Source organism: Balaenoptera physalus, assembly GCF_965194825.1.
Source record: "Balaenoptera physalus genome assembly, chromosome: 15".
Taxonomy (NCBI): Eukaryota; Metazoa; Chordata; class Mammalia; order Artiodactyla; family Balaenopteridae; genus Balaenoptera; species Balaenoptera physalus.
Window position 1 is genome coordinate 52,857,547 of NC_138894.1, and position 23,663 is coordinate 52,881,209.

Consider the following 23,663-nt stretch of genomic DNA (forward strand, 5'->3'; position numbering starts at 1 on the left):
TTAATGATTCATTTAGAAATTTTTTTGTAGTTTGTCTACCCTTTAATAAAAGTCGTCTGTTAATAACTCTTTCTTTAGGTCAGAAATAAGGCCCAGCAAACATTTTTTGCTGCCTTGGGAGCATATAACTTCTGTTGCAGAGATATCATTCCCCTGGTTTTGGAGTTCTTACGGCCTGATAGGCAAGATGTCACGCAACAGCAGTTCAAGGTATAGGGTTTTTTGTTTTTACTACGAAATTTTTCAAACGTAGAGAAAAGTTGAAAGAATTTCGCAGTAATGGAATTGCTGACCCCCAAGGCAGATGTGTAATTCAAGAATGTTGTAGAGGATCTAACTCATTGGGTGATATGTTGTCGACCTTGTGGAGAGCAGTTTAAATGGACAAAATCAGACAAGTCAAGTAAGCTTAAAATTGGAAACTGTCTATTAGGTCAGTAAAATTGAAGTTACAGTGACCTTATAAGAACTGTAAAGAGGATTAGAGCCCAGGGTGGTTAGGAAGCCAGATTGGAATTGTTCAGGTGAATGTTCAGGAAATAAAATGTTTTGGTACTAATAGCTCTTTTCATTAAAATGGGGTACCTTAGAAAGAGGTACCTACTGTCATCAGAATCATTCTGATTAATTGAGCTCCTATGAGTAAAAAGTACACAGTATAATTAAGTAACCTAGTTTTTATATACTTAGAGAAATACTTGGCAAACAGATTTAACCACAAATTTTTAAATTATCTTTCAAATTAACCACAATTTTTTAAATTTTTAAATAATTTAAATTATTTTAATAATTTTAAATTATTTTTTAAATTATGTTATACCCTAAAATGCTAAGAGTGACACATTTCACAGCCTTTATAAATGTAGTAGAAGAGAATTAGAATGGAAGCTATGTCCATAAAAGCAATATCTTCACATTTCTATATTACCTCATTAATAGCCGCTCTTTGAGCTAACCCTCTGTTAAATGACTTAGAGAAAATATTACTGGATTGCACTTAAGTGTCAAATTCAGGTTTCTAAAAGTAACGTGTTGAATGTGGGGACCTCTTTTATAACCAGTACCAAGCATTTAAATAATCAGTGTTTAGTAAATTTGAAAACAACATGTAAGTGAGTTGGCTACAACTAAGCAGTGCCTCTTATTTCCCATATTGATCATTTTTTCCTGCAGGGTGCCTTGTATTGTCTCCTTGGAAATCACAGCGGTGTATGCTTGGCAAACCTTCATGATTGGGACTGTATTGTACAGACTTGGCCAGCAATTGTTTCTTCTGGGCTTAGCAAAGCAATGTCCCTGGAAAAGCCATCAATAGTGAGGCTATTTGATGATCTTGCAGAAAAGATTCATCGGCAATATGAAACAATTGGCTTGGACTTCACAGTAAGCAAAATCATTTTTTTAATTCAAATTTTAGTGCAAACACTGCTGTGTCAAAATGCTATTATTTTCTTGTCTTTTTTTAGTAATCATATTCTTGGTGTTTGATTCTAATTTTTTTTAAAGCATTTGTATTCTGTTTCCTTTTAGTGCTTTAGTGATCATTACTATAGATGGCAGGGTAGAGTAGGAAGTTGGAGCATGGCCAAGAGAGAACTAGGTGGTTTTCTACCAAGAGGCCACAGTGTTATTACATTGTTGCATTTACCATTATCCCCTGTATGTCTGCAGCCTCATTTTTCAAAGAGTTGGTTATATTTCAGGAGGTCAATTCTACCAGTCAAAGTCACAGACGATTGACCACAGGGTTCCATAATTTATAGTGAAGATTAAAATTGGATGATTTGACAAATGAAAAAGTAAATATCAGGTTCAGTGGAGCTCAAATGGGAAGAGATAGCAGATCATCATCCAAGAATTTTCAAACGCCTATTTACACACCCATCAGAATTGGGGATGGGTAAAAGAGGTGTGAGTGCGATTGAATCCCCCTCTTTTCTGCAGTGATTATTTTTGACGTCCATAGTCGGTTTTAAAAACCACTGCTCTAAATGTATTCCTTTTCTGCAAAACATACTCTTGCTATTTGTAACTGTTGTTAGATTATGCTTTCTTTTTAAATTTTTTTAAAAATTGACATGTAATTCACCTACCAAAAAATTCACCTTTTTAACACAACAGTTGTGTGCTGTTATATACTATTGTGAATATATATATATATATATATATTCACAATAGTATATTCTCAGGGTTGTACAACCATCACTACTCTAATTCTAGAACACTGTAATTACTCAGAAAAGGAAACCCTGTACCCAATAATTTTTTTAAATTAGTTTTTATTGGAGTATAGTTGCTTTACCTGTACCCAATAATTTTTTTAAATTAGTTTTTATTGGAGTATAGTTGCTTTACCTGTACCCAATAATAATTGCTTCCCATTCATTCCCCCATACCCCTAGCCCCTGGAAACCACTAATCTACCTTTTTTCTCTGTGAATTTGCCTGTTATGGACATTTCATCTAAATGGAATTATACAGTTTGTGGCCTTTGGTATCTGGCTTCTGTCACTCAGCATAATGTTGTCAAGATTCATCTGTGGTATTTCAGTACTTGATTTTCCTCCCTGGCTTTTCTTTTTAATAAGATTCCAAAGTCATGTGTCGGAATAGCAGAATTACTTCAACAATCAAAAAACCCCTCTATCAAACAGATAATGCTTAGCTCAGAAGAAATTAAAGAAGGACTTAAACGCCAACAAGAAAGGAATGCTGATGCCCTAAGGTAATTATGAATGCCTGCTTATCATGACGTATAACTTTATAGATAGTAGGTTTTAAATATCTCTAAAATATAGATGCACTATAACTACCTAATGAAATTTGCACATTGATTCTGAAGAGATACCAAAATGTTAAGAGGTAATTATTGTGACGATCCCTGATTGTCACTTTCCGCTATGGAGGTAGAAAACACCATCTCACGATAAAGTTATCTTTTTAAATTATTTATTTATTTATTCAATTTGGTTGCACTGGGTCTTAGTTGTGGCAGGTGGGCTCCTTAGTTGCAGCTCAAGGGCCCCTTAGTTGCAGCACATGGGCTCCTTAGTTGCAGCAGGCAGGCTCCTTAGTTGTGGCATGCCAACTTTTAGTTGCAGTATGCATGTGGGATCTAGTTCCCTGACCAGGGATCAAACCTGGGCCCCCTGCATTGGGAACGCGGAGTCTTATCCACTGCACCACCAGGGGAGTCCCTAAAGTTATCTTAATATCATATGTTTTTTTCAACATGAATTGATTTTTCTTTTAGTACACATATCCCGCTCATTAAATCTTAAATTCAAGTTCAACATGTTTATCTCTTCATATCTCTTACGATAACTTTTTGATCGATAACATTTATACTCATTTGTTATTAGGATATTAGTAAACTGCTTTTAGATTTTGGGGACCAAAACACTTCAATTGTAACACTCAAGCAGGAGCCTTCCTAACTTTATTTTTTTCTTTGCCTTATGAATATGCTTATTAATTTTTTTCTAACAGTTCTATATAAATAATAAACTTTATAGCCTACCTCACGTATACCTGGGTTGTTATATAGGTAGACCACTCCTAACCAATTGATGACTGCTCACAAATTTACTTTTGAATGTCCGCTCAGGAATGGTTGAGTCGCTCAGTGTACTTAGCACTTTTTTTTTTTTTTTCTCTGCCTTTCATTTTCTTTTCCCAGGGTCACGCATCTGCTTTCACTCTGGCTTTCTTCTCACCAGACCCTTTATAGTCTGGTGATGAGAAGACGAGGGTGAATTTGGCCAGAATTTGAATTTATATTACATTATTTGATGTTCATCTTAGTATTGTATTAAAACAATACCTTACCTGAATTTTTTTTTTTTTAAAGGAACTATGAAAATTTGATAAACACTTTGCTAGATGGTGTGGAGCAGAGAAATTTGTAAGTGCAAAAATATATTTTTTTAATTCTCAAACTTATCTTCAATATTATAGGAAGTTTCTACCCTGAAGGCCATGAATGACTGTCAGAAAAAGTTGTAGTCTGATTCATGAGTTTAGAAAGTATGGGGCTAATGATAGGAGCAGTATTTTTCAATATACCTATTTTGATTCTTGGGAAACTTAAAATTATAGTGTTTTAAATACAGGGTTGTTTTTTTAAAGTGATTTTATGAATGATATGTTTTGTGATTTCCTCCCCCCCCTCCCCTTTTCAGGCCCTGGAAATTTGAACATATAGGCATTGGGCTTTTGTCTCTACTCTTGAGAGATGACCGAGTGTTACCCCTTCGTGCCATACGTTTTTTTGTTGAGAATCTCAACCATGATGCAATTGTAGTTCGAAAGGTAAATACTTTATTTTAGCTATAATCTTGGGTTAGAAAATTTTTGCCTCACCTGATATCTTGAAGTGTATTGATTTGAAATCTACCTCTGTTGGTTCCGAGATGATAGTAATTCATCCAACAAATATATGAGGAGGTGTTCAGGTGCTGTGCATTTCAACACTGGAGATACAGCAGGGGACATGTTTATAGGCTAATCGGAAAGATTGACTTTAAAAAATTAATTACAGGTATAACATGTTACAGGAAGGGAAAGGTATCTGAGGGATACAACTAGTTGGTTTTAACTTGAAAACTGTTAGAGGTAGGGTGCAAGATGGGGCTGACCTGAGCTGGCACATTGGGAAAAGACCCTTAGGAAGAAATGTTTAGGCTGAGATAGGAAGAATGAGCAGGAGTTGGTTTAACAAAGAAAGGATAAAAGTTTTTTAGGCAGAAACTAGCATGGATGAAGGTTTAAAAGTAAGAGCTGCAACTGACTCAATCCAAGTCAGAGTTAGCCCTCATGTGGCTGTGCTGCCAGATGTCAGTGGGTGAGGTATTTCTCTGCTTTGGAAAGAAACAAAACCCAGCTTCTGCTTTTGATCAAGGGAGCAATCATTTGAGAGATTCAAAATTTTGATATATGTGCCTCACCTGCTTCTTTTTTAGATGGCAATCTCAGCTGTTGCTGGTATTCTTAAGCAGCTAAAAAGAACCCACAAAAAGCTGACCATCAATCCCTATGAAATCAGTAAGTGCTATCAAACGTAATGAGTAGTGCTTCTCAGTCAAACTTGGAAAGTTTCTTTGAAATGTATAAATTACAGTTCTTGATCTCAAGTATTTTTCTATACGAAGTATAGAAGTATAGGAAGATTTTAATACGAAGTATGAAATAATATTATAAAGGGAAAACAGTTGACTTAGTAAAAACTAGTGATAACAAGTATTTATAAAAATAGATGGCTCTTTATGTCTTTATAATACATAAAATGTGTAGCTTTTACACACTCTGGGTACACATGTCATCTACTTACTTATCTCATCAGCTAAGCAATTATACTAGTTATTTATCAAACTGTATTTCAAAGGCTTAAAATACCATTACCATTTAACTCATCAATATGTTAAGTGTTTCTTCCTCAGTAGTAGGATTAGGGGCAAGGTTAATTTGATTTTGGAGGGAGAAAAACATCATTTTTATTACTTTGGCTATCAATTTTTTTAATCTCTGATAACTCCTGAGATATTCAAACAGCTGTCTTCAGTTTACCCCCAACCTCATTTTGGGAGGGAGTGTAGCTGTGCACCAACTACCACCTTTAGTTTGGAACACTATAAAATGGTGTTAACTAAATGTGGGAAAGACTTTCATTTCATTATACTCTCTACTGCTAATCTTGTTTTACCCTCACTTGAAACACATGTTTGTAAGTCTCATATTAAATGAATATTTAATGGTCCCAAAAAACAAGTGTGTGTAGGTGCATGTGTACGTGTGTGTGTGTGTGTAAAGAGAGAGAGAGAATGTCAAAGTGTACACATGGTGAAATGTTAAAATTGGGGGCATCTGGTTGAAGAGGGTATATGGGAATTCGTTGAGCTCTGTAATTAATTAATTCAAACCTAAAAAGTTTTAACAAAATTAATCCTTTCAATTTCGGTAAAAGGGGTGAAGTATGGATCAAACTTGACTGTTTCCCCTCAAATAACTATCCCAACACCATTTAGTGGATAATCCCATCTTTCCTTCTCTGATGTGAAATGCCTCATATGTATGTGCTTTTGCCTTGAGCGAATTTTAACAGAGTCTTGTTGTGAAGATAAAGTCACACTAGCACTATTTGACTATAAAGTCACACTAGCACAGTTATTTTGAAGTTCACGAAATGTAATTGTCTTTTCCTTAGGTGGATATCCTAAGCCCACCCAAATTGTTGCTGGTGATAGACCCGATAATCATTGGTTGCATTATGATAGCAAAAGTATACCAAGAACTAAAAAAGAATGGGAGTCAAGTTGCTTTGTGGAAAAAACTCACTGGGGATACTACACCTGGCCACAGTAAGTTGCAACTTGCCATGCACCTTATTATTAAACAACTTATCTTTGATATAATTTGTTTTATCATCTGGATTTCTAGGGAGGTTCTGAGGCAGTTGAAGCAGTTAGAGGTCCGTTGTCACCAAAGATACACAATCTCTAGCTTTTTCCCTCTTCCCTCTTCCTCTTTTTCTTTGTTCTTGCCAGTGCTATACCTCATCCTGCCTCTTTCCTTGTCTTTCCACTGAAACCCTTAGACTTCCTTAGTCCACCATTATACATCTAAGGAGTTTGTTAATAGTTGCTCTAAATTATATTCCTACCTATTAATACTACACATGTCTAAACCAGCCCCAAGAAATACTTATTTGTCTCTTATTGACACCAATAATCTATGTCATTAGGATGCAATGACCTGAGATTTTTAAGGTGGAAGACTGAGTGATATACTCATAACCCACAACTTAGCATCCGATTAGAGTTCATTAAAAGTGCCTTCTAATGCTTTCTGTCCATGAAGCTCTAATGTTGTTTCCTACGTGTATTACAAATATAAACTCTTACTGTGTAGGAATATGGTTGTTTATGCTGGTGTGGAAGAGCAGCCTAAGCTTGGCAGAAGCAGGGAGGATTTGACAGAGGTAAGCATTTAATTTCACCATGTGTAAACACTTACCTGGTTCAGATGCATCTTACTTTTGGCCCCTGATTTATATTTCAAACTAAGTTCATGGGTTTTTTCCCCCCAATTTGTGTATTGCAGTATAGCACAGTAAGTATTGGTAAATGTGCGCTCCCTTACTCCCCAGCAACCGTCCCCCCTTCTGTTAGGACCAGTTAGCACAAGTCTTCTATATCTAAGGTCACTCCCAAGTTACTACCTACTTAGCACTCGGGTACTGGCTTTAATTTTTTATTGCGTATAAATGATGGATACTCAGTAAATAGATGTTTGTAGATTTAAGTCGGAACTTCGTAGTCTTTGTAGAACTTCTTTATCATTTTGAAAGTTGATGAAGGGCTTTTAGGTTTATGTCTTCCTCAACTAAGTTAATGTTGTAGCTTTTATTTTCTAATTCTGAGCAAAGTTTACCTTTTAACTGCTGATATTTTATAAATATGGAAATAATTTCCTGGGGTTTGGTTTGCAGTTTGGAGGATTTTCCTAATTTGCACAGAAATTGGCACAATAGCATTAAGTCTTCATTTCTCAAGCAGAACATTTTTTGGTTTTATTTCACAGTTTGAGAAGTGGAATCCAAACTTGAAGAGCTGAAGGAAAACTTTTAGCTATTCTTAGGATTTAGCATTTTTAGGAGGCAATATTATTTTGGTTCCAGAAAGGCTCTATGAGAACTAAAAATTCTTTAGAACAAAAATAAAAACTTACTGTTGAGTTTCAAAACTTTATGGTTGAATTTTAATGTTTTCAGAAGCGTGTTTTTAAATAGATTTTAATCCCTGAATGTTGTTCTTTTTTTTTAACTTTATAGGCAGAACAGATTATATTTGATCATTTTTCTGATCCTAAATTTGTGGAACAGTTAATTACTTTTCTATCTTTAGAAGACAGAAAAGGAAAAGATAAATTTAATCCTCGACGTTTTTGCCTCTTTAAGGTAACTATGTTATTTACATACCCTTTTCATAAAGCTTAGTGACTGTCAATTTGTAGGTTCATAAGTTTTAAAGTATTTGTTCAGAGTTTGAGTTTAGTCATCTGTTATCGTTATCTAAAATGACTCTGGAAGTAATGGCTATCATATTCATCTTGGCTTAAGGTCTAGGACTCAAAAAAAAACAAGCTTTTTAGTATTTATCTCTAATGTTTGTAATTAGCAGTAGAAGCAAAAAACCAAAACCCACAAGACTATGTGCATTTCATGTTTATTTGATTTTTTTTTGAGGTGTGTGTGATATTTTTAAGGTTAGAAAGATTATTAATTTTTCTTTCACTGATCATATTTTAATGTAATGTGGCAAATGACAGTGTTTTTACCATTTTAACTTACAGACATTGTTAAAACAGTTAAGTTCTATGGGGGAGAACATGGAGTTTTTTAAGCACAGTGGTAATAACAGCAAACAAATATAAGCATGTGATACTGGAGATGCTAGTCGTTTGAGTACTGAAGCACTTTCTTGTTTTTATTTGCATAGGGTATATTCAGAAATTTTGATGATGCCTTTCTGCCAGTTCTGAAGCCCCATTTAGAACATTTGGTTGCAGATTCACATGAGAGCACCCAGCGATGTGTTGCAGAAATTATAGCTGGTTTAATCAGAGGCTCTAAACATTGGACATTTGAAAAGGTGATGTAATTTGTACAGTGCATTCCCTCTTAAAGCTGCATTATCCATTTATGCAGCAATTCCCAACGCGTTAGGTATTAACACCTAGCTCAGTCCCTCAGCCTCCGCCACCACTGCCCCTCTGCCAGCATTCCGGTGCCACCTCGGGCTGGCGGTCCTCAGGAGGGAGCAAGGCGACAGGTGGCCGGGCGGGCGGCTGATGGGGGCAGCGGCGGGGTGGACAGTGGTCCTACCGCTTGTCTCGTCTCCATGGGGTTAGCCCGTGGCGCCTGTGAGCTCTAAGGTGGACAGCAGGTTTGTGTGTTTATCAGAACATATTCACGGCTGCATCGAGGGCACACACATCTTTTAAAAAAAGAAAAAGATGTTAACACCTAAAATATGAAATGTTTAACTTCATATTGCTTTTGAGTATAGGTCACAAAGTCGTGGTCTATAGGTGGCATTGAATGTCTTTTAAAATCTGAATTTTTTTCCATCCTGTAAAAGAGATTTTAGTTTCTCTTGAGAAATAGGAAAATCGTGGAATACTGGTCCCGCATTGCTGCACTGTATCAGTTGGCTGGGGCTGTGCATGGGTTTCTCCCTTCCTGAGGCACTCTCTAGCTTCTCATTAAATCTTTTCTCTTAGCCTCTGTGCTAATTTACATTACTCATTTGGTCTCGTAGATGGTTTGAGTTTGACAGCCTTTTTTTGAGTATCTGTCTTTTTAATTGTAAGATTAAGTTTTACATATCCACCCTAAGTTTAGTTTCTTAGCAAGATGCACTAGACTGAAAATAACCTGGTAAAATGTCCAGAATGCCTGAGTAAAAGGTAGGCTGCCATTTTTCAAAGAAAAGACGCAAATATTGTTTCTGGTAAACTTAATTACACATACTTTTTAGGAGGATTATCAACACTTTTTAATATATTAGTTTAGTTATACATATTCGAATCATGTATTAAAGTATTCGTTAGTTTGTAATATTGCCATTTTCCTGCTCCCATATGAAACAGTTTTATTTAACCATGTTCATATATATCCTTGTCATCCTGTCTCTGTCATTTTTGAGTTACCTCATTTCTAGAACACATCTCGTTTCCGTATAAGTTATTTAAGATATAGCTTGTTTTTTTCTTTTTATTCAGTGCCTAGTGCTACCACTGGAAATTTTATCCCAAGCCCTCTCTCCCCACTTGTCCTACGTAGGTCATTTTGACTAAAGTATAGTCCATGGACTTGCAGCTTGGGCATCACTTGGGAGCTTATTAGAAAAGTAGGATCCCAGGTCCCACCCTGAGCTAATGAATCAGAATCTGCATTTTATCAAGATCTCAAGGTGATTTGTGTTCTCTCTAAACTGTGAGAAGCAGTTTAGTGTTTAGACACATATATATATTCACAGTCTCTGTATAACTGAACACTTTTAAAATGCTATTTATAGTCATCCAAAACTTGGAATTTAAAGGTTATACTTCAGGCTAATACTAAATTGTATTGAAAAGTCATCGCTTCCTATATTAGGTTTCAATCAAGTGACCTCCATAAGCATGCAAAATACAGAGATGACTGAGGTTTTGTTTCAGCCCAGTGTACTATGTCATTCAGACATTTAAAGAGAGAACTTTTTAATAGTATGAGAGATTTTGTAAGAAACCATATAAAGTGTCTCCTCTTTTCTGATTCTTTTTTTTTTTTTGGAAAAAGATGGCCTTATTACCTGGATATGTATCATGGTAACATGGTGAAGTTACCTTCTTGGATTATTTGGGTCTTCTAAGAAATAAAGGAAGTATCAGGTTGTGTATTTGTATGTGTGTGTTTGCAGAAAAAGATAGTTGAAGAAAAATGTTCTGAGTATCATTAACTTTTTCCTGTGTATTTTGTTTTGAGTAGGTGGAGAAGCTTTCGGAGCTTCTGTGTCCTCTGCTTCGAACAGCATTGTCCAACATTACAGTAGAAACTTATAACGACTGGGGAACTTGTATAGCAACATCCTGTGTAAGTTCTCCTATTCATTTTTGTGTCTCACTGATCTATTCAAGCTGTTTCATACCATGTCTCAAAATGTGTAAAATCTCATTATACCTCTTGAATCCTGAAATTTTATCATCTTACATGACTGGAGATGGTTCTGTTTAGCTTTTTAAATAAGCCTTGAGTGATAACTCTTAAGTGATTGTTATACCTTCTCTGCCATGGTAATTGCATTATTAGATTAAATGACAAGTCAAATCCTATATCTAGAAGTGTAACTTACATACAGTAAAAGCCAGATGATACAAGGTTATAGGTATTATTTTTGACACCTTATATGTCCAGGGCAGTTATACTTTGATTTAAGAGAGTCCATTTAGCTAACAATTTTCTCACTGTTACTCTTTCTAACATGAGCTATAAGAATACATTTGGATTTGACTTGCCTATGAGTTTTAGTTTGATTTTCTTCCTCTATACTTATATTTATTTATATTTCTAAAATAACGATGTCTGATTTATTTGAAAAATTGTATGACCTCTGTTTTAATTGCTGCTGCTTTATATTTTCAACACAGGAAAGCAGAGATCCCCGGAAACTTCATTGGCTTTTTGAGCTGCTGTTGGAATCACCACTGAGTGGTGAAGGAGGATCCTTTGTAGATGCATGGTAAATGAGAAGGAAGCTTATGAGGTTAACAAAAGATTTTACAACAAAAGATAACATCTTTGTTCTTTATGTATAAGTAGAAGTGAAATGTCTATACTCCTAAAGGCTACATAATGTAACACTTTCTTCTGGGAGATGACCATAGTTCAATCCAATACAACATATGATTCTAAATACAGTTATTTCTCAATTGAGAACAAGTAGGAGAAATGGAGGCAGCCTGAGCAATTCAGACATAAAGTAGGTCCAGCCTACTCCGCTGTCACATCTTTTATATCAGGACTGCTTTTTTGTACCATGACAGTATTATTAACTTCTTTATCACATGTTCTAATTTTTCACTCTTTCCTATTAGGAAAGAAGATAGTAATCCTTTTAAGAAAAAATATGCTTGGTCATAAGGAACTGCAAAAATTACTGAACAAGAGGACAAAATCTAGATAATCCTGTAACAAGAAGAATAATTTTTTTTTTATTATTAATTAGTGAGGAAACTTCTGCTGCTTAGAGATTAACTCCATGAGTATTCTAAAGTCAGTGTTTCCTTTGATTGTATAGCAGTGGAGATGAAATGAGATACAGAGAAAATGATGTAGAAAAAATTAATAAAATCTTCCTAAAGGTGCTATTCTAAATTGTTAGTTTGAAAATGAAACAATTTTAAGTGGAATACAGACATCATTAATCTATACTGTCAATATGTAAAAGCAGGACTTCCCTGGCGGTCCAGTGGTTAAGACTCTGCACTTCCACTGCAGGGGGCACGGGTTTGATCCCTTGTCGGGGAACTAAGATCCCACATGCCACAGGGGGGAAAAAAAAAAAAAAACATGTAAAGGCAGAGACGGGCACTAACACAACTCTACTGTGCTTTACTTTTAGTCGACTCTATGTCTTGCAAGGTGGCCTTGCCCAGCAGGAGTGGAGAGTACCTGAGCTATTGCATAGACTACTGAAGTACTTGGAACCCAAACTCACCCAGGTTTACAAAAATGTCAGGGAAAGAATAGGGAGGTAGGTATTATTTTCTCTGTGGTGTGGTATACCTCTTGAGTTCTTTTTATCAAATATTAATGTCTAGTAATACATACTGGTTATGTTACTGTTGAGTTTCATGATATCCTCTTCTTCAGATTTTGTTTTATGTTGTATTGTGGGACATTAGACAAGAGTCTCTGAATGTAAAATAGAATGGTAGTGTGCTCACAAGCCAGTGGGGAGTAGTCGCCACACTGTAGTTTTTAATACCTCAGAATTGTGTGCACAGGCACAAGACCCTCTCTAGGGATTGTCTTGGGAAAATTTACTTTGGTTGGGTCGTACTTTTGAACCTTAGTTTTATTGATAATGTGGGATCTCTTCTTATTATATGTATTCTATTTTACAGTGTGCTGACCTATATATTCATGATAGATGTTTCTTTGCCAAACACTGCACCAACAGCATCCCCTCGTGTCCCTGAGTTTACTGCTCGAATTCTAGATAAATTGAAACCCCTCATGGATGTAGATGAGGAAATTCAGAACCATGTTATGGAAGAAAATGGAATTGGTGAAGAAGATGAACGAACCCAGGGCATAAAACTCTTGAAAACTAGTGAGTGGCTAAACTTAGTAGAAACTCCCTCTAAAAACAGACATTTTAGATTATCCTATTGACTTCTCCCCCCTCCCCTTTTTATTATGGTAAAATGTACATAATACAAAATTTTTAGCTGAGTGGCATCAAATACATTTACATTGTTGTACAGCCGTCACCTTCATCCATCTTTACACTCTTTTCATCTTGCAAAACGGAAACTCTGTACCCACTAAACAATAACTCCTCATTCTCCCCTCCCTCAGACCCTGGCAACCACCATTCTACTTTCTGTCTCTGTAATTTGCCTATTCTAGGTATCTCATATAAGGAAAATCATACAATATTTGTCCTTTTATGTCTGGCTTTTTTCACCTTGCATAGTGTTTTCAGTGTTTATCCATTCATCTGTTCATGAACATTCAGGTTGTTTACACCTTTTGACTATTGTGAATAATATTTCTATGAGTATTAATGTAGAAGTATGTTTGAGTCTCTGCTTTCAATTCTTTTGGGTGTTGAAAGCAGAATTGCTAGACCATGTGGTAATTCTATGTTTAATTTTTTGAGGAGCCACCAAGCTATTTTCCACAGTGGCCACACCATTTTACATTCCAACCAGCAGTGCAGAGGGGTTCCAACTTTTCCACATTTTTGCCAACACCTGTTTTCTGTTTTTATGACTATAGCTCTCCTTATAGGTGTGAAGAAGGTATCTTGTGGTTTTAATTTGCATTTCCCTTATGACTAGTGGTTGAAAATCTTTTCATTGGCTTATTTTCCATTTTTGTTTCTTCTCTGGAGAAATGTCAAGTTCTTTGCCCATTTTTGAATTAGGTTGTTTTCTTGTCGTTGAGTTGTAGTTCTTTCTATATTCTGGATATCAATCCCTTATCTGAAAATGATTTGCAAATATTTTCTCCCATTTTGACTCTCTTGATAGTGTCCTTTGATGCACAAAAGTTTGAATTTTAATGAAGTCTGATTTACCTCTTCTTTCTTTTGTTGCCTTTGCTTTTGGTGTCATGTGTAAGAAATTGTTGCCAAATCCAGTGTCATGAAGTTTGTCCCTTAAGTTTTCTTCTAAGAGGTTTATAGTTTTAGCACTTACATTTCAGTCGTCAGTCCACTTTGAGCTAATTTTTGTCCATGGTATAAGATAAGGATCCAGCTTCTTTCTTTTGCTTGTGATACCCAGTTTCCCAGCATCATTGGTTAAAAAGACTGTCGTTTTTTTCATTGAATAATCTTGGCACTCTTGTTGAAAATTAATTGGCCATATGTGTGAGCATTAATTTCTGTGCTCTCTGGCGCATTCAGTTGGTCTCTATGTCTGTTCTTATGTCAGTATCACACTGTTTTGATTACTATAGCTTTGTATTAAGTTTTGAAATCTGGAATTGTGAGTCCTCCAACTTTGTTCTTTTTCAAAATTGTCTTGATTATTGGGGGTTCCCTGTTGTTTTTTTTTGTTTTTTTTTTTAAGATAAACTTGTTTTGTTTTTTGTTTTTTTAATATTTATTTATTTATTTGGTTGCACCGGGTCTTATTTATTTATTTATTTTTATATTTATTTTTGGCTGTGTTGGGTCTTCGTTTCTGTGCGAGGGCTTTCTCCAGTTGCGGCAAGTGGGGGCCACTCTTCATCGCGGTGCGCGGGACTCTCACTATCGCGGCCTCTCTTGTTGCGGAGCACAGGCTCCAGACGCGCAGGCTCAGTAGCTGTGGCTCATGGGCCCAGCTGCTCCGCGGCATGTGGGATCTTCCCAGACCAGGGCTCAAACCCGTCTCCCCTGCATTGGCAGGCAGATTCTCAACCACTGCGCCACCAGGGAAGCCCCCCTGTTGTTTTTATATCTAAAATTTTTTTCAAGGATTCTAAGTATAAACAACTAACTTAGTCATCAGTTTTGCTTTGTTAGGATTTTTGAAGGCTAGTTTTAATTTGTACTTTGTGTGAGTGTTTGTAGACCATTAATAATTTGCTGATTCATTCTTTGAGGGTGACTTCAGTCCCATAGATTAGTTGATACCATTTGTTATGGATCCTGTCACACTGCTGATCTAATTTGTGAGGTAACACAGACCTCTTTCTTTACACTGAAGAGCTATCAGAGTGGCTGACACTAGCATTATAGAATCACTCTACTTTGTAGTCTCTAACTGGATAGCAAAGACTGACTCTTTGTGTTTGTTTCCATAAAGTATTGAAATGGCTGATGGCGAGTGCAGGAAGATCCTTCTCTACAGCAGTCACTGAACAACTTCAGCTTCTACCTTTGTTTTTTAAGGTAAGTTTATGTCTGAAATTAAAAATGCATCCCCTTTTGACCTTCAAAAGGAATTTATAATTATCATCAGATGGTTGATAGGTTTTCAGACTGTGTATGATTTGTTTGCATCTCTGAAAGGTAGAATAGTCACAGGAAAATCATTAGGTGTTAGTGGTTAAATATTTGTTGAAATAATCTTTCCAATATTAGGTAAGTGTAGGATCTTGACAGTTACATGAAAAGTCTAAAGACAGAACATTGTTTCACTGAGAGCCAGTTTCAAGTAATAGTTTAGGGAAATATTGATAGCTTTAAAAAAAAAAAAAAAGCCACAATGACATTTTTGAATATAGCTATTTCTGACTTTTTAATTCAATGTATAATACATTTGAAAATCAAAATGTTCAGTATATTGTATTTATTTTACATTGCTAAATGGCACTATATATAGTTGGTTCTAACAAATATTTGCAGGAAGTAACTTGTGTCTGGTAATCATATTGAAGTTTTATTTGATGCAAGATATAACCTGAGGTGGTTTTAATTATTCATCTATCCAGTCAGTGGATAAAGCTAGTAAACTAAGATTATATGGTAGTTTCCAAAATTATAGTTGGTAGTGATGCTGTGGTTGGTTGTGGTTAAGAAAACAGTCTAGTCTTATTGCAAATTGGGAAGGCTTGGCACAGACATCACCACTACTTGACAATTATTGGTCAGTACAGTTGTTATTATTTAAGAAGGAGGGCCCTTGTTACTGTTTATTAGCAAATGGCATGCTAAACTTTTCATCTGCCATGGTATATTTTGTCTTTAGGAAATTTCGAAAAGATAACACTCCTGAAAATTTTCGAAGGATTCACTACTAAAATACTTTTTAAAGTGCTCTGTAGGGCCTGATACCCATGGATACCTTTGGGATCTTTTGGGATATAAAAGTGGACAGTAGCCATTAGTGTATAGATAGGTCTTTGTTACTTGTAGGTCCTTGGTGTAGATATGGTTTGTCTTTAGGGCAGTGGTGCCTAAACTTTTTTCCACTACCACATAGTGGGTATGGAACATGATGTCATATGTTCGTAAATGGGTAATGTGCAATGAATGTTGGGATAGCTGGAGTTCCACCCCTTTTCTTCACTCAGAAAAGAGTCAGAAAGCAAATAGTATATGAGAATGAGGTTGATAGGATGATTTATTTGAATCCACTTGAAATTTGCAAAAAAATGTGTATCATTAGATTGCTGTACTGCATAATTTGCTAGTGACGGGCCTAACAATTAACCTGAATATACAAATATTGAGGTTGAGAATCTCCTTTAGGCCTTCATGGTAAGTGGGATCTGGGATATGCAGGCATCAAATAGTTGGGGAAATGTGAGCACTACTGAATATATTTTAACTGTAATGAATTTTTATGTATGATGTCATTACAGGTTTTTTAAATAAGAGACTTTATCTTTCAGAGATAAAAATAACTTTTTTTGGGTGGGGGGCATGCTGTGTGGCTTGTGGGATCTTAGTTCCCTGACCAGGGTCTGAACCCGTGGCCCCTACAGTGGAAGCACAGAGCCCTAACAACTGGACCGCCAGGGAATTCCCGGAAATAAAATATTTATGGATGAAATATGTCTGGGATTTGCTTCAAATAATTTAATTGGGGAATGGGGAACCACAGGGGAGCAAAAAATGAAAGAATTAGCCATGAATTTGTCATTGTTGAAGAAGTGATTGATTCTTGGGGATTCATTATACTCTTCTCTAGTTTTGCGTATGTTTGGATTTTTCTGTACAAGTTGTTAAAATTAAAAATGTAATTTCTTTCATGTAAGGATGCCTTTGTACTTATTAGCTATTTTTCAGTTTATGTCTTTGTTTTTTTTTTTTTGTTCTCTAGATCGCCCCAGTGGAAAATGACAATAGCTATGATGAACTGAAAAGAGATGCAAAGTTATGTTTATCACTAATGTCTCAGGGGTTGCTTTACCCTCATCAAGTGCCTTTGGTACTTCGGGTGCTAAAACAAGTAAGAGTGTATATCAAACACTTATATCTTTGGTTTACAGTTCTAAGAATTTCACAAAGTCAACTGCGGTACACACAACACGTGTTACTTGCATTCATTTTGAATCTTCTTTTAGTATGAGAGGAGACATATGTTGACCAAAGAAACAGATTTAGAATCTGTACCTGGCTCTTGCCACCGAATTCTGTGACATTGGGCAGGTCACTCAACCCTAAATTTTCTATATACATAAAGAGCTAATTATTGAAGCACCTTGGATACAAAGTACTTATGAGGGAGGGGGTGGGCATTCTCTTTTATCATTTCCCCTTTATTTTATTCACTTGTATTTTCTGATCTGTGGTAGAAAGACCTAAGGGAGTATATATTTTCTGGGTGCATTTTTATTTATTTATTTTATTTATTTTTGGCCATGCCGCAAGGCATGTGGGATCTATGGGATCTTAGTTCCCTGACCAGGGATTGAATCCGCGCCCCCTGTAGTGGAAGCGTGGAGTCTTAACCACTGGACCACCAGGGAAGTCCTGTGGCTGCATTTTTAGTGTACTATGTGCTCAGCTTTACGCAGGTTACACATGTGTTATATAATATAAAAAATGGACATGTTCCCATGGTTTCCCCTGAAAGATATTTTTTAACAGCCTCAAATGGTATTTTTTTGCAGTAGAATTTAGTAGTTCTCAATTTTGTTTGCTTTCATTGCCCTACCTACCGGCTACTATCAAAAGTAAAATAAAATAATGTGCAAGCGTTGGAGGATTTAAGGGTCATTAATTATAAATAATTCTTCTAAAATTGACTTTTATCTGTGTTCCTTTCCCTTTACTCTCAACCATTCACTCATACATTCAGAATAACTAACTTTTACCTGAAATAGCTGTGCAGCCTTTTGTTTAGAAGGAAATGTAAGATGAGCTTGCTCTAGCTATACCTGTAAAAGTAGAGTTATGTTGGAAGTCTAGATTATTTGTAATTTCACTGTCATCTCATGTTCTTGTCAGCACTGTTTTCATTATTTCTACTAATTTCTCATTCACAGACAGCAAGAAGCAGTTCTTGGCATGCTAGATATACAGTACTGACCTACCTCCAGACCATGGTATTTTATAACCTGTTTATTTTCCTAAACAATGAAGATGCAGTTAAAGACATCAGGTGGCTGGTTATAAGTCTTTTGGAGGATGAACAGCTAGAGGTAAAATTTAGGTTATAGCAAACCGAAATTTAATAAATTTAAAGAAAGCATTATGGCGCCTCTTTTAAGAAGTATTTACACACTGATATGTAAAGTAAAAGTAACTTTAATTTTAACATAGCCCTATGTGATTAGTTTTTATACCCCAATCATTTCCTGTAGTACAGATGGAAACAAACATTGGACATGTTCTTGTTCTGGCTTCTCTTTGCAATTGGGCAGATAACATTTATGAACCAAAGTTTTCTTAATCTATGAGACTGCAGGTGATAATACTCTACTTACCTTACTGATTTTTAAAGGGCTGATAGGAATGTGTATGAGAGCAGTTTCCATGGAATGAAAATCTACACATAGGTACTGTTATTCAGTAGATTTAAGATAACATTGTTGTCCCTTTTTATTTTCCTTGGTAGAGAAATTAAAGTCAACTTTTTTGCTGAAGTAGCATTAAATAAGATATAACTGTCTAAATTGGCCATAGGTAAAGAAAATGTAATTGAAAATTTTGTGAAATGTCTGCTTATTTTATTTTATGGACTTACGGGTTTTCCATGCAGTGGAGCACTCCCAGTAATTATCTGTATTTTATTTGAGAGCACTGAAAATAGATTTGTATCCCTAGGAAACTGGGAATGGAAATTTCTCCGCCTCCCTTATGAACCTATGCATTTTGCATTCCAGCTTTCTTGTGTTCTGGGAGCAGATATGTCCAGTTCCTAGGGTACTCACCCAGTGGTTATAACTCTGACAGGCTTCGATTAAAATATTTGTAGCTATCTGTAAATTTTTTTTAGAGTATTCTTTTTTTTTTTTTTTTCATTAAACTTAAAGGACTGGAAATGGAAAGGTGGAAATCTCAAAAGTCAGTGTTTCCTACCTTTAAATATTATAGCAAAATGGACTGTTTTCTGAACTTCGTTTTAGAACATTTTTATAGATTATTCTTGTATTTTATTCCATGTAGTAGGCTTAAACTTAGCTGTTACTATAAACATAAGCATGACATTTATTAAAACTATCAGTTTTAAAACATGTGGTACTGAATATCAGTAATAATTAGCCAGAAGTATTCATGATAATATTGGGGGAAAAAAACTTTGTGGTAATCTAAATGAGAAATGTTTAAAGAAAACTTTATTAGATTTAAAGGAAAATTTTTAGAAATGTTGGGAAATTTTTTATAGATAAAGCTAAATACTTTTTTTGCTTACCTTGTAAAATTAATTATTATAGACATGTACAGACTGACCCTTGGAACAAAATATCACAAAAGTAGATGCCACTATTGGGAAAGAGAACAATTCAGTTAGAGGTGTTTGGGTAATTTGATAGCAGTTTGGAGAAAAGAAAATAGATTAGAACATCTCACACGGAAGTGTATTCCAGATATAGTATAGCTACACCCCCACCCCCACCCCAAACACACACTTTTTACTTAGAGAAAGTAGGAGAAATGAATTTGGATATTTATGTGAACTGTGAGCCGAGAATGACATTCTAAGTATTTAAGTCAATAGATTTCACAAATCCAGAGATAGATAAATCTGACCACAAGAATATTAGAAATTAGTTTAATTGGTCAAGCATCAAACTAGAGAAGAACATTGTAGCATTAGAAGACCATTAAGACCTTGAGGAGTAGATAGTGGTGGTCGTATCATAAATGTATGGGTGAAAACAATATAAGCCGTAAACAAAAGTGAAACCTCTCTTAATGACCAGAGAAATACAAACTTAAAACAATGAGACTCTTAATTTCATGGTCTCTCCACCCACCAAAGCCAAAAATGTGTAATAATAATAACCAGTGTTGGTAAGTTAAAACCCAGTATTCCCATTAGTTTTGTATCATAGTATGTTAGCACTGGCTCTTTGAAAAGCAACCAGTAGCCACAAAATTAACAGTAAAATTGGAGATACATTGAAATTTAGTAATCCCAATTCTTAGAATTAGCCATGTCCTAAGAAAATACATTGCAATATGGAAAAATTATATAAATTAAGTGTTTTGTAGCATAGTAGTGAGAAGTTGAAAGCATTCTAGTCAATAGTTGAGTATAAAAATAAATCATGGTATGAAAGGAAATAATGCAACCAAGTATGAAGTAGTAAAACATTTTATAATGTATTTCATATAATAATGTAATAAAAGTAGCAAAGAATATGTTAAGAACCCCCAAACTGTCACATTGAAAATTTTAAGAAAAAATCTTTTGAATGAATAAGTAGCAAAGCATTTGAGTGGGTTTTTTTCAAATTATTATTGCCTTTCCTTACGACTATTTAAAAGAAATTTTTGTGATATATTTGAGATAACTTTTTACAGCTTTTTTGTCTTCCCGAAACTTGAGTTCCCATTTCAATTTGAAATGGACTGTTAAACACTCTTCATTTAGTACTTCTATAAACTGTATTTATAGTCTGACAACAGCCTGTGAAATTCATAAGAGTTAAAATGGATATAAATCTCTACTATGTATGCCAATTATAGAAATTATCCTGTATCTTTATTACCAGTGAAAGCAACAACAGCAGTTGTTTTAAGAGATGTAGAGTCTAGGAAAATTTTATTTTAATGTCAGGCTCTGGCACTGCTTTTACAGTTACACCCCAGATAAGAACTATCAGTCAGTGAGAAAATAATTAATGTATGGAGAAATTTAATTTTGTATAGCATGGTTAACCATTAAACTTTCTGCGAACCTGGTGTAGTGACTCATCCATCTTGAGGCCACAGACCCTTTGAGAATCTGATGAAATCTCTATTAAGAAACCGCAGAAGAGCATTTACACAATTTGTTTACAAATATCAGGGAAAATCCCCACCCCAGTTCCCTTACCACTCTCTTCACCTCCCCAGGCTTAGGATCTTGGCTCTAATGGAAGTGATTGTCTTCTATAGGTTCGAGAAATGGCTGCTACCACCTTAAGTGGTCTGTTACAGTGTAACTTCCTTACCATGGACAGTCCTATGCAGATTCATTTTGAGCAACTTTGCAAAACAAAACTACCGAAGAAAAGGAAACGAGACCCTGGTTTTGTAGGAGATACGAATACGATTCCTTCTGCAGGTAACAAGACTGGTGGAAAACACCGTTTGGGAATTAACCAGGCTTAACTCAACAAATATTTATCGAATGCTTGTATGTGCCTAGGTCTATGCTAGGTACCGGGCATGGCTGACCCTGCTTTTGAGAAGCTTTGCATATAGAAGGCAAGACCTGGGGTGTAAAAGCTGAAATTGATAGAGGTACAAAGGAATGTGTACATGGCTGCATACAACTATTGTAGTAAATCAAGCCTGTACCCACCCACCTGAAATCTCTTTATAAAGAGAGGTATCCAGAATTAGTTATTTTGGAGGATCTAAAGTATTTGTTTTTAGAATTTATAACTTATGTGTAAATGTACTAAGAGAAAAAACTAAGTAAACAAAACAAGGCTTGCTTTCATTTGGAGAGAGGAAAATCATTACTTCACTAGGCATTTGATAGAGGGTGAGAACACTCATTATTCTACAGGAGCTTCCACTCTAATTGAGCATGAAGGTAAACAAGAGAGTGAGATCTGATGACTGTGTCATGTTTAAAGAGAAATTTAAATGTGATTGCAAAGAAGCGTCCGATCTTGCCACTGTTAACTACAAATAGTCACAAGAATAATGGAAAACATAGATTATTAGTAAGTGGAAAGCTGACTGAATTTGCAGAAAATGCTTGGAATATGAGGCTCTTTTAAGTGCTGATTATAGCAAGGTTTTAGTTTTGTTTTTCATTTTATTGAAATATAGTTGATTTACAGTGTTGTGTTAATTTCTGTACAGCATAGTGACTCAGTTATACATATATACATTCTTTTTCATGTTCTTTCCCGTTATGGTTTGTCGCAGGATACTGAGTATAGTTCCCTGTGCTCTGCAGTAGGACCTTGCCGTTTATCCATCTTGTATTTAATAGTTTGCCTCTGCTGACCCCACACTCCCAGTCCTTCCCGCCTACCCCTGCGCCCCGCTACCACAAGTCTGTTCTCTGTGTCTGCCAGGGTTTTGATTATGTCATATAGTTACCTAATAGCAATTTCCAATAAAATACCAATATATATTCTAGTTTTTTTGCTTGAAAACTGTGTTTTTAATAATTAAGTACCAAAGTAGTTTTAGGTTTTTGTTATAACCAAATGGCATTGTTTATGACTACTCCAAATTCCCTCTTTCTTAATTTCAACTCCCTATCCACAACGTTTCATGGACACACATATAATAGACTTACAAACACATACACGCACACATCTCTATTAAAAAACAATGAGAATTTGAAAGCACTTTAATGTAACTTCTTTCACTAAAAACGAAGAATAGAGACCCTGTAGAATACAGACACATAGCAGTTCTGTTTTGTGGAATACAGACATTCCACATTCACGGTGTGTTTACCTAATGAATTGATGCATTCTGTAGGAGGTAGTCACATCCAGAAAAGTGGGATCTAATTTTGACTGGCGATTTTTTTAGGATCAGGGATTACACTTTCACATATGATATGAATTGATCAGAAGAAGCCATTACTATGTTAGTTTTACCAAATACATGACACATTTCTGGACCTAAATATAATTATGCTGTCATTGAGGGACGGCTATAGGATGTTTTTAGTTTAGCCTTAAAATCATGTTTTTGATATGTGTGCATACAGAGTCATATTTAAATGCAGAAATTCAAACATTGGAAACAACTAGCGTGATCGAAAACTAATTTATTTCACTGTAGCAAGTGCAATAGAGTCCTGTAAATATTTGCACATATATTGCTGTTTTCTTTGCAGAGTTGGTCAAACGCCATGCCGGGGTGCTGGGGCTCGGTGCATGTGTTCTTTCTAGTCCTTACGATGTTCCCACCTGGATGCCCCAGCTCCTTATGAATCTCAGTGCACATCTGAATGATCCTCAGCCTATTGAGGTAAAATTCTCCCTTGTTAGTTTCTTTGCACGTATATTATCAGTGATATTTTGTAAGAAACCATTGATACTAATCTATATACTGTGGATCTTCTGCTTTGATAAAGCTACTACTCCTACCTCTGCCAGAGCCGAGTTACTCATCAATAATTATTAAAATCTTGCAGAGACCCTGCTGCCTGTATATTTGAGATCTTTTGGTAGCAAGGAAATTACCATAGCTTCTGTCCCTCCGAGTCCAGTGGAAGTAAGGTATTGTCAGTGTTGTCAGAATAAATTTTATGCTTCTATTTCACTAGCATTTTATATCTAGGAAGTATCTAACTGGGAGCTAATATTAAACAGGAAAAGTGATGGT

At 35.5% G+C, this 23,663-nt stretch overlaps 1 protein-coding gene across 3 annotated transcripts in view; it reads left to right on the top strand.

Moving 5' to 3' along the window:
- Window positions 1-23,663, top strand: part of PSME4 (proteasome activator subunit 4) — a 101,717-nt gene that overhangs the window by 75,586 nt on the left and 2,468 nt on the right. For 2 of the 3 annotated variants that reach the window (XM_082426232.1, XM_082426231.1), the window contains exons 27-45: window positions 79-210; window positions 1,174-1,383; window positions 2,589-2,725; window positions 3,851-3,904; window positions 4,182-4,311; window positions 4,962-5,043; window positions 6,203-6,356; window positions 6,907-6,976; window positions 7,829-7,954; window positions 8,496-8,648; window positions 10,529-10,633; window positions 11,188-11,279; window positions 12,162-12,293; window positions 12,667-12,875; window positions 15,064-15,149; window positions 17,026-17,154; window positions 18,194-18,349; window positions 21,255-21,423; window positions 23,173-23,306. In XM_082426232.1, coding sequence (XP_082282358.1) covers window positions 79-210; window positions 1,174-1,383; window positions 2,589-2,725; window positions 3,851-3,904; window positions 4,182-4,311; window positions 4,962-5,043; window positions 6,203-6,356; window positions 6,907-6,976; window positions 7,829-7,954; window positions 8,496-8,648; window positions 10,529-10,633; window positions 11,188-11,279; window positions 12,162-12,293; window positions 12,667-12,875; window positions 15,064-15,149; window positions 17,026-17,154; window positions 18,194-18,349; window positions 21,255-21,423; window positions 23,173-23,306 — 2,460 coding nt within the window. The remainder of the gene's footprint in view (window positions 1-78; window positions 211-1,173; window positions 1,384-2,588; window positions 2,726-3,850; window positions 3,905-4,181; window positions 4,312-4,961; window positions 5,044-6,202; window positions 6,357-6,906; window positions 6,977-7,828; window positions 7,955-8,495; window positions 8,649-10,528; window positions 10,634-11,187; window positions 11,280-12,161; window positions 12,294-12,666; window positions 12,876-15,063; window positions 15,150-17,025; window positions 17,155-18,193; window positions 18,350-21,254; window positions 21,424-23,172; window positions 23,307-23,663) is intronic. The other variant, XM_082426233.1, reaches the window with a different exon arrangement.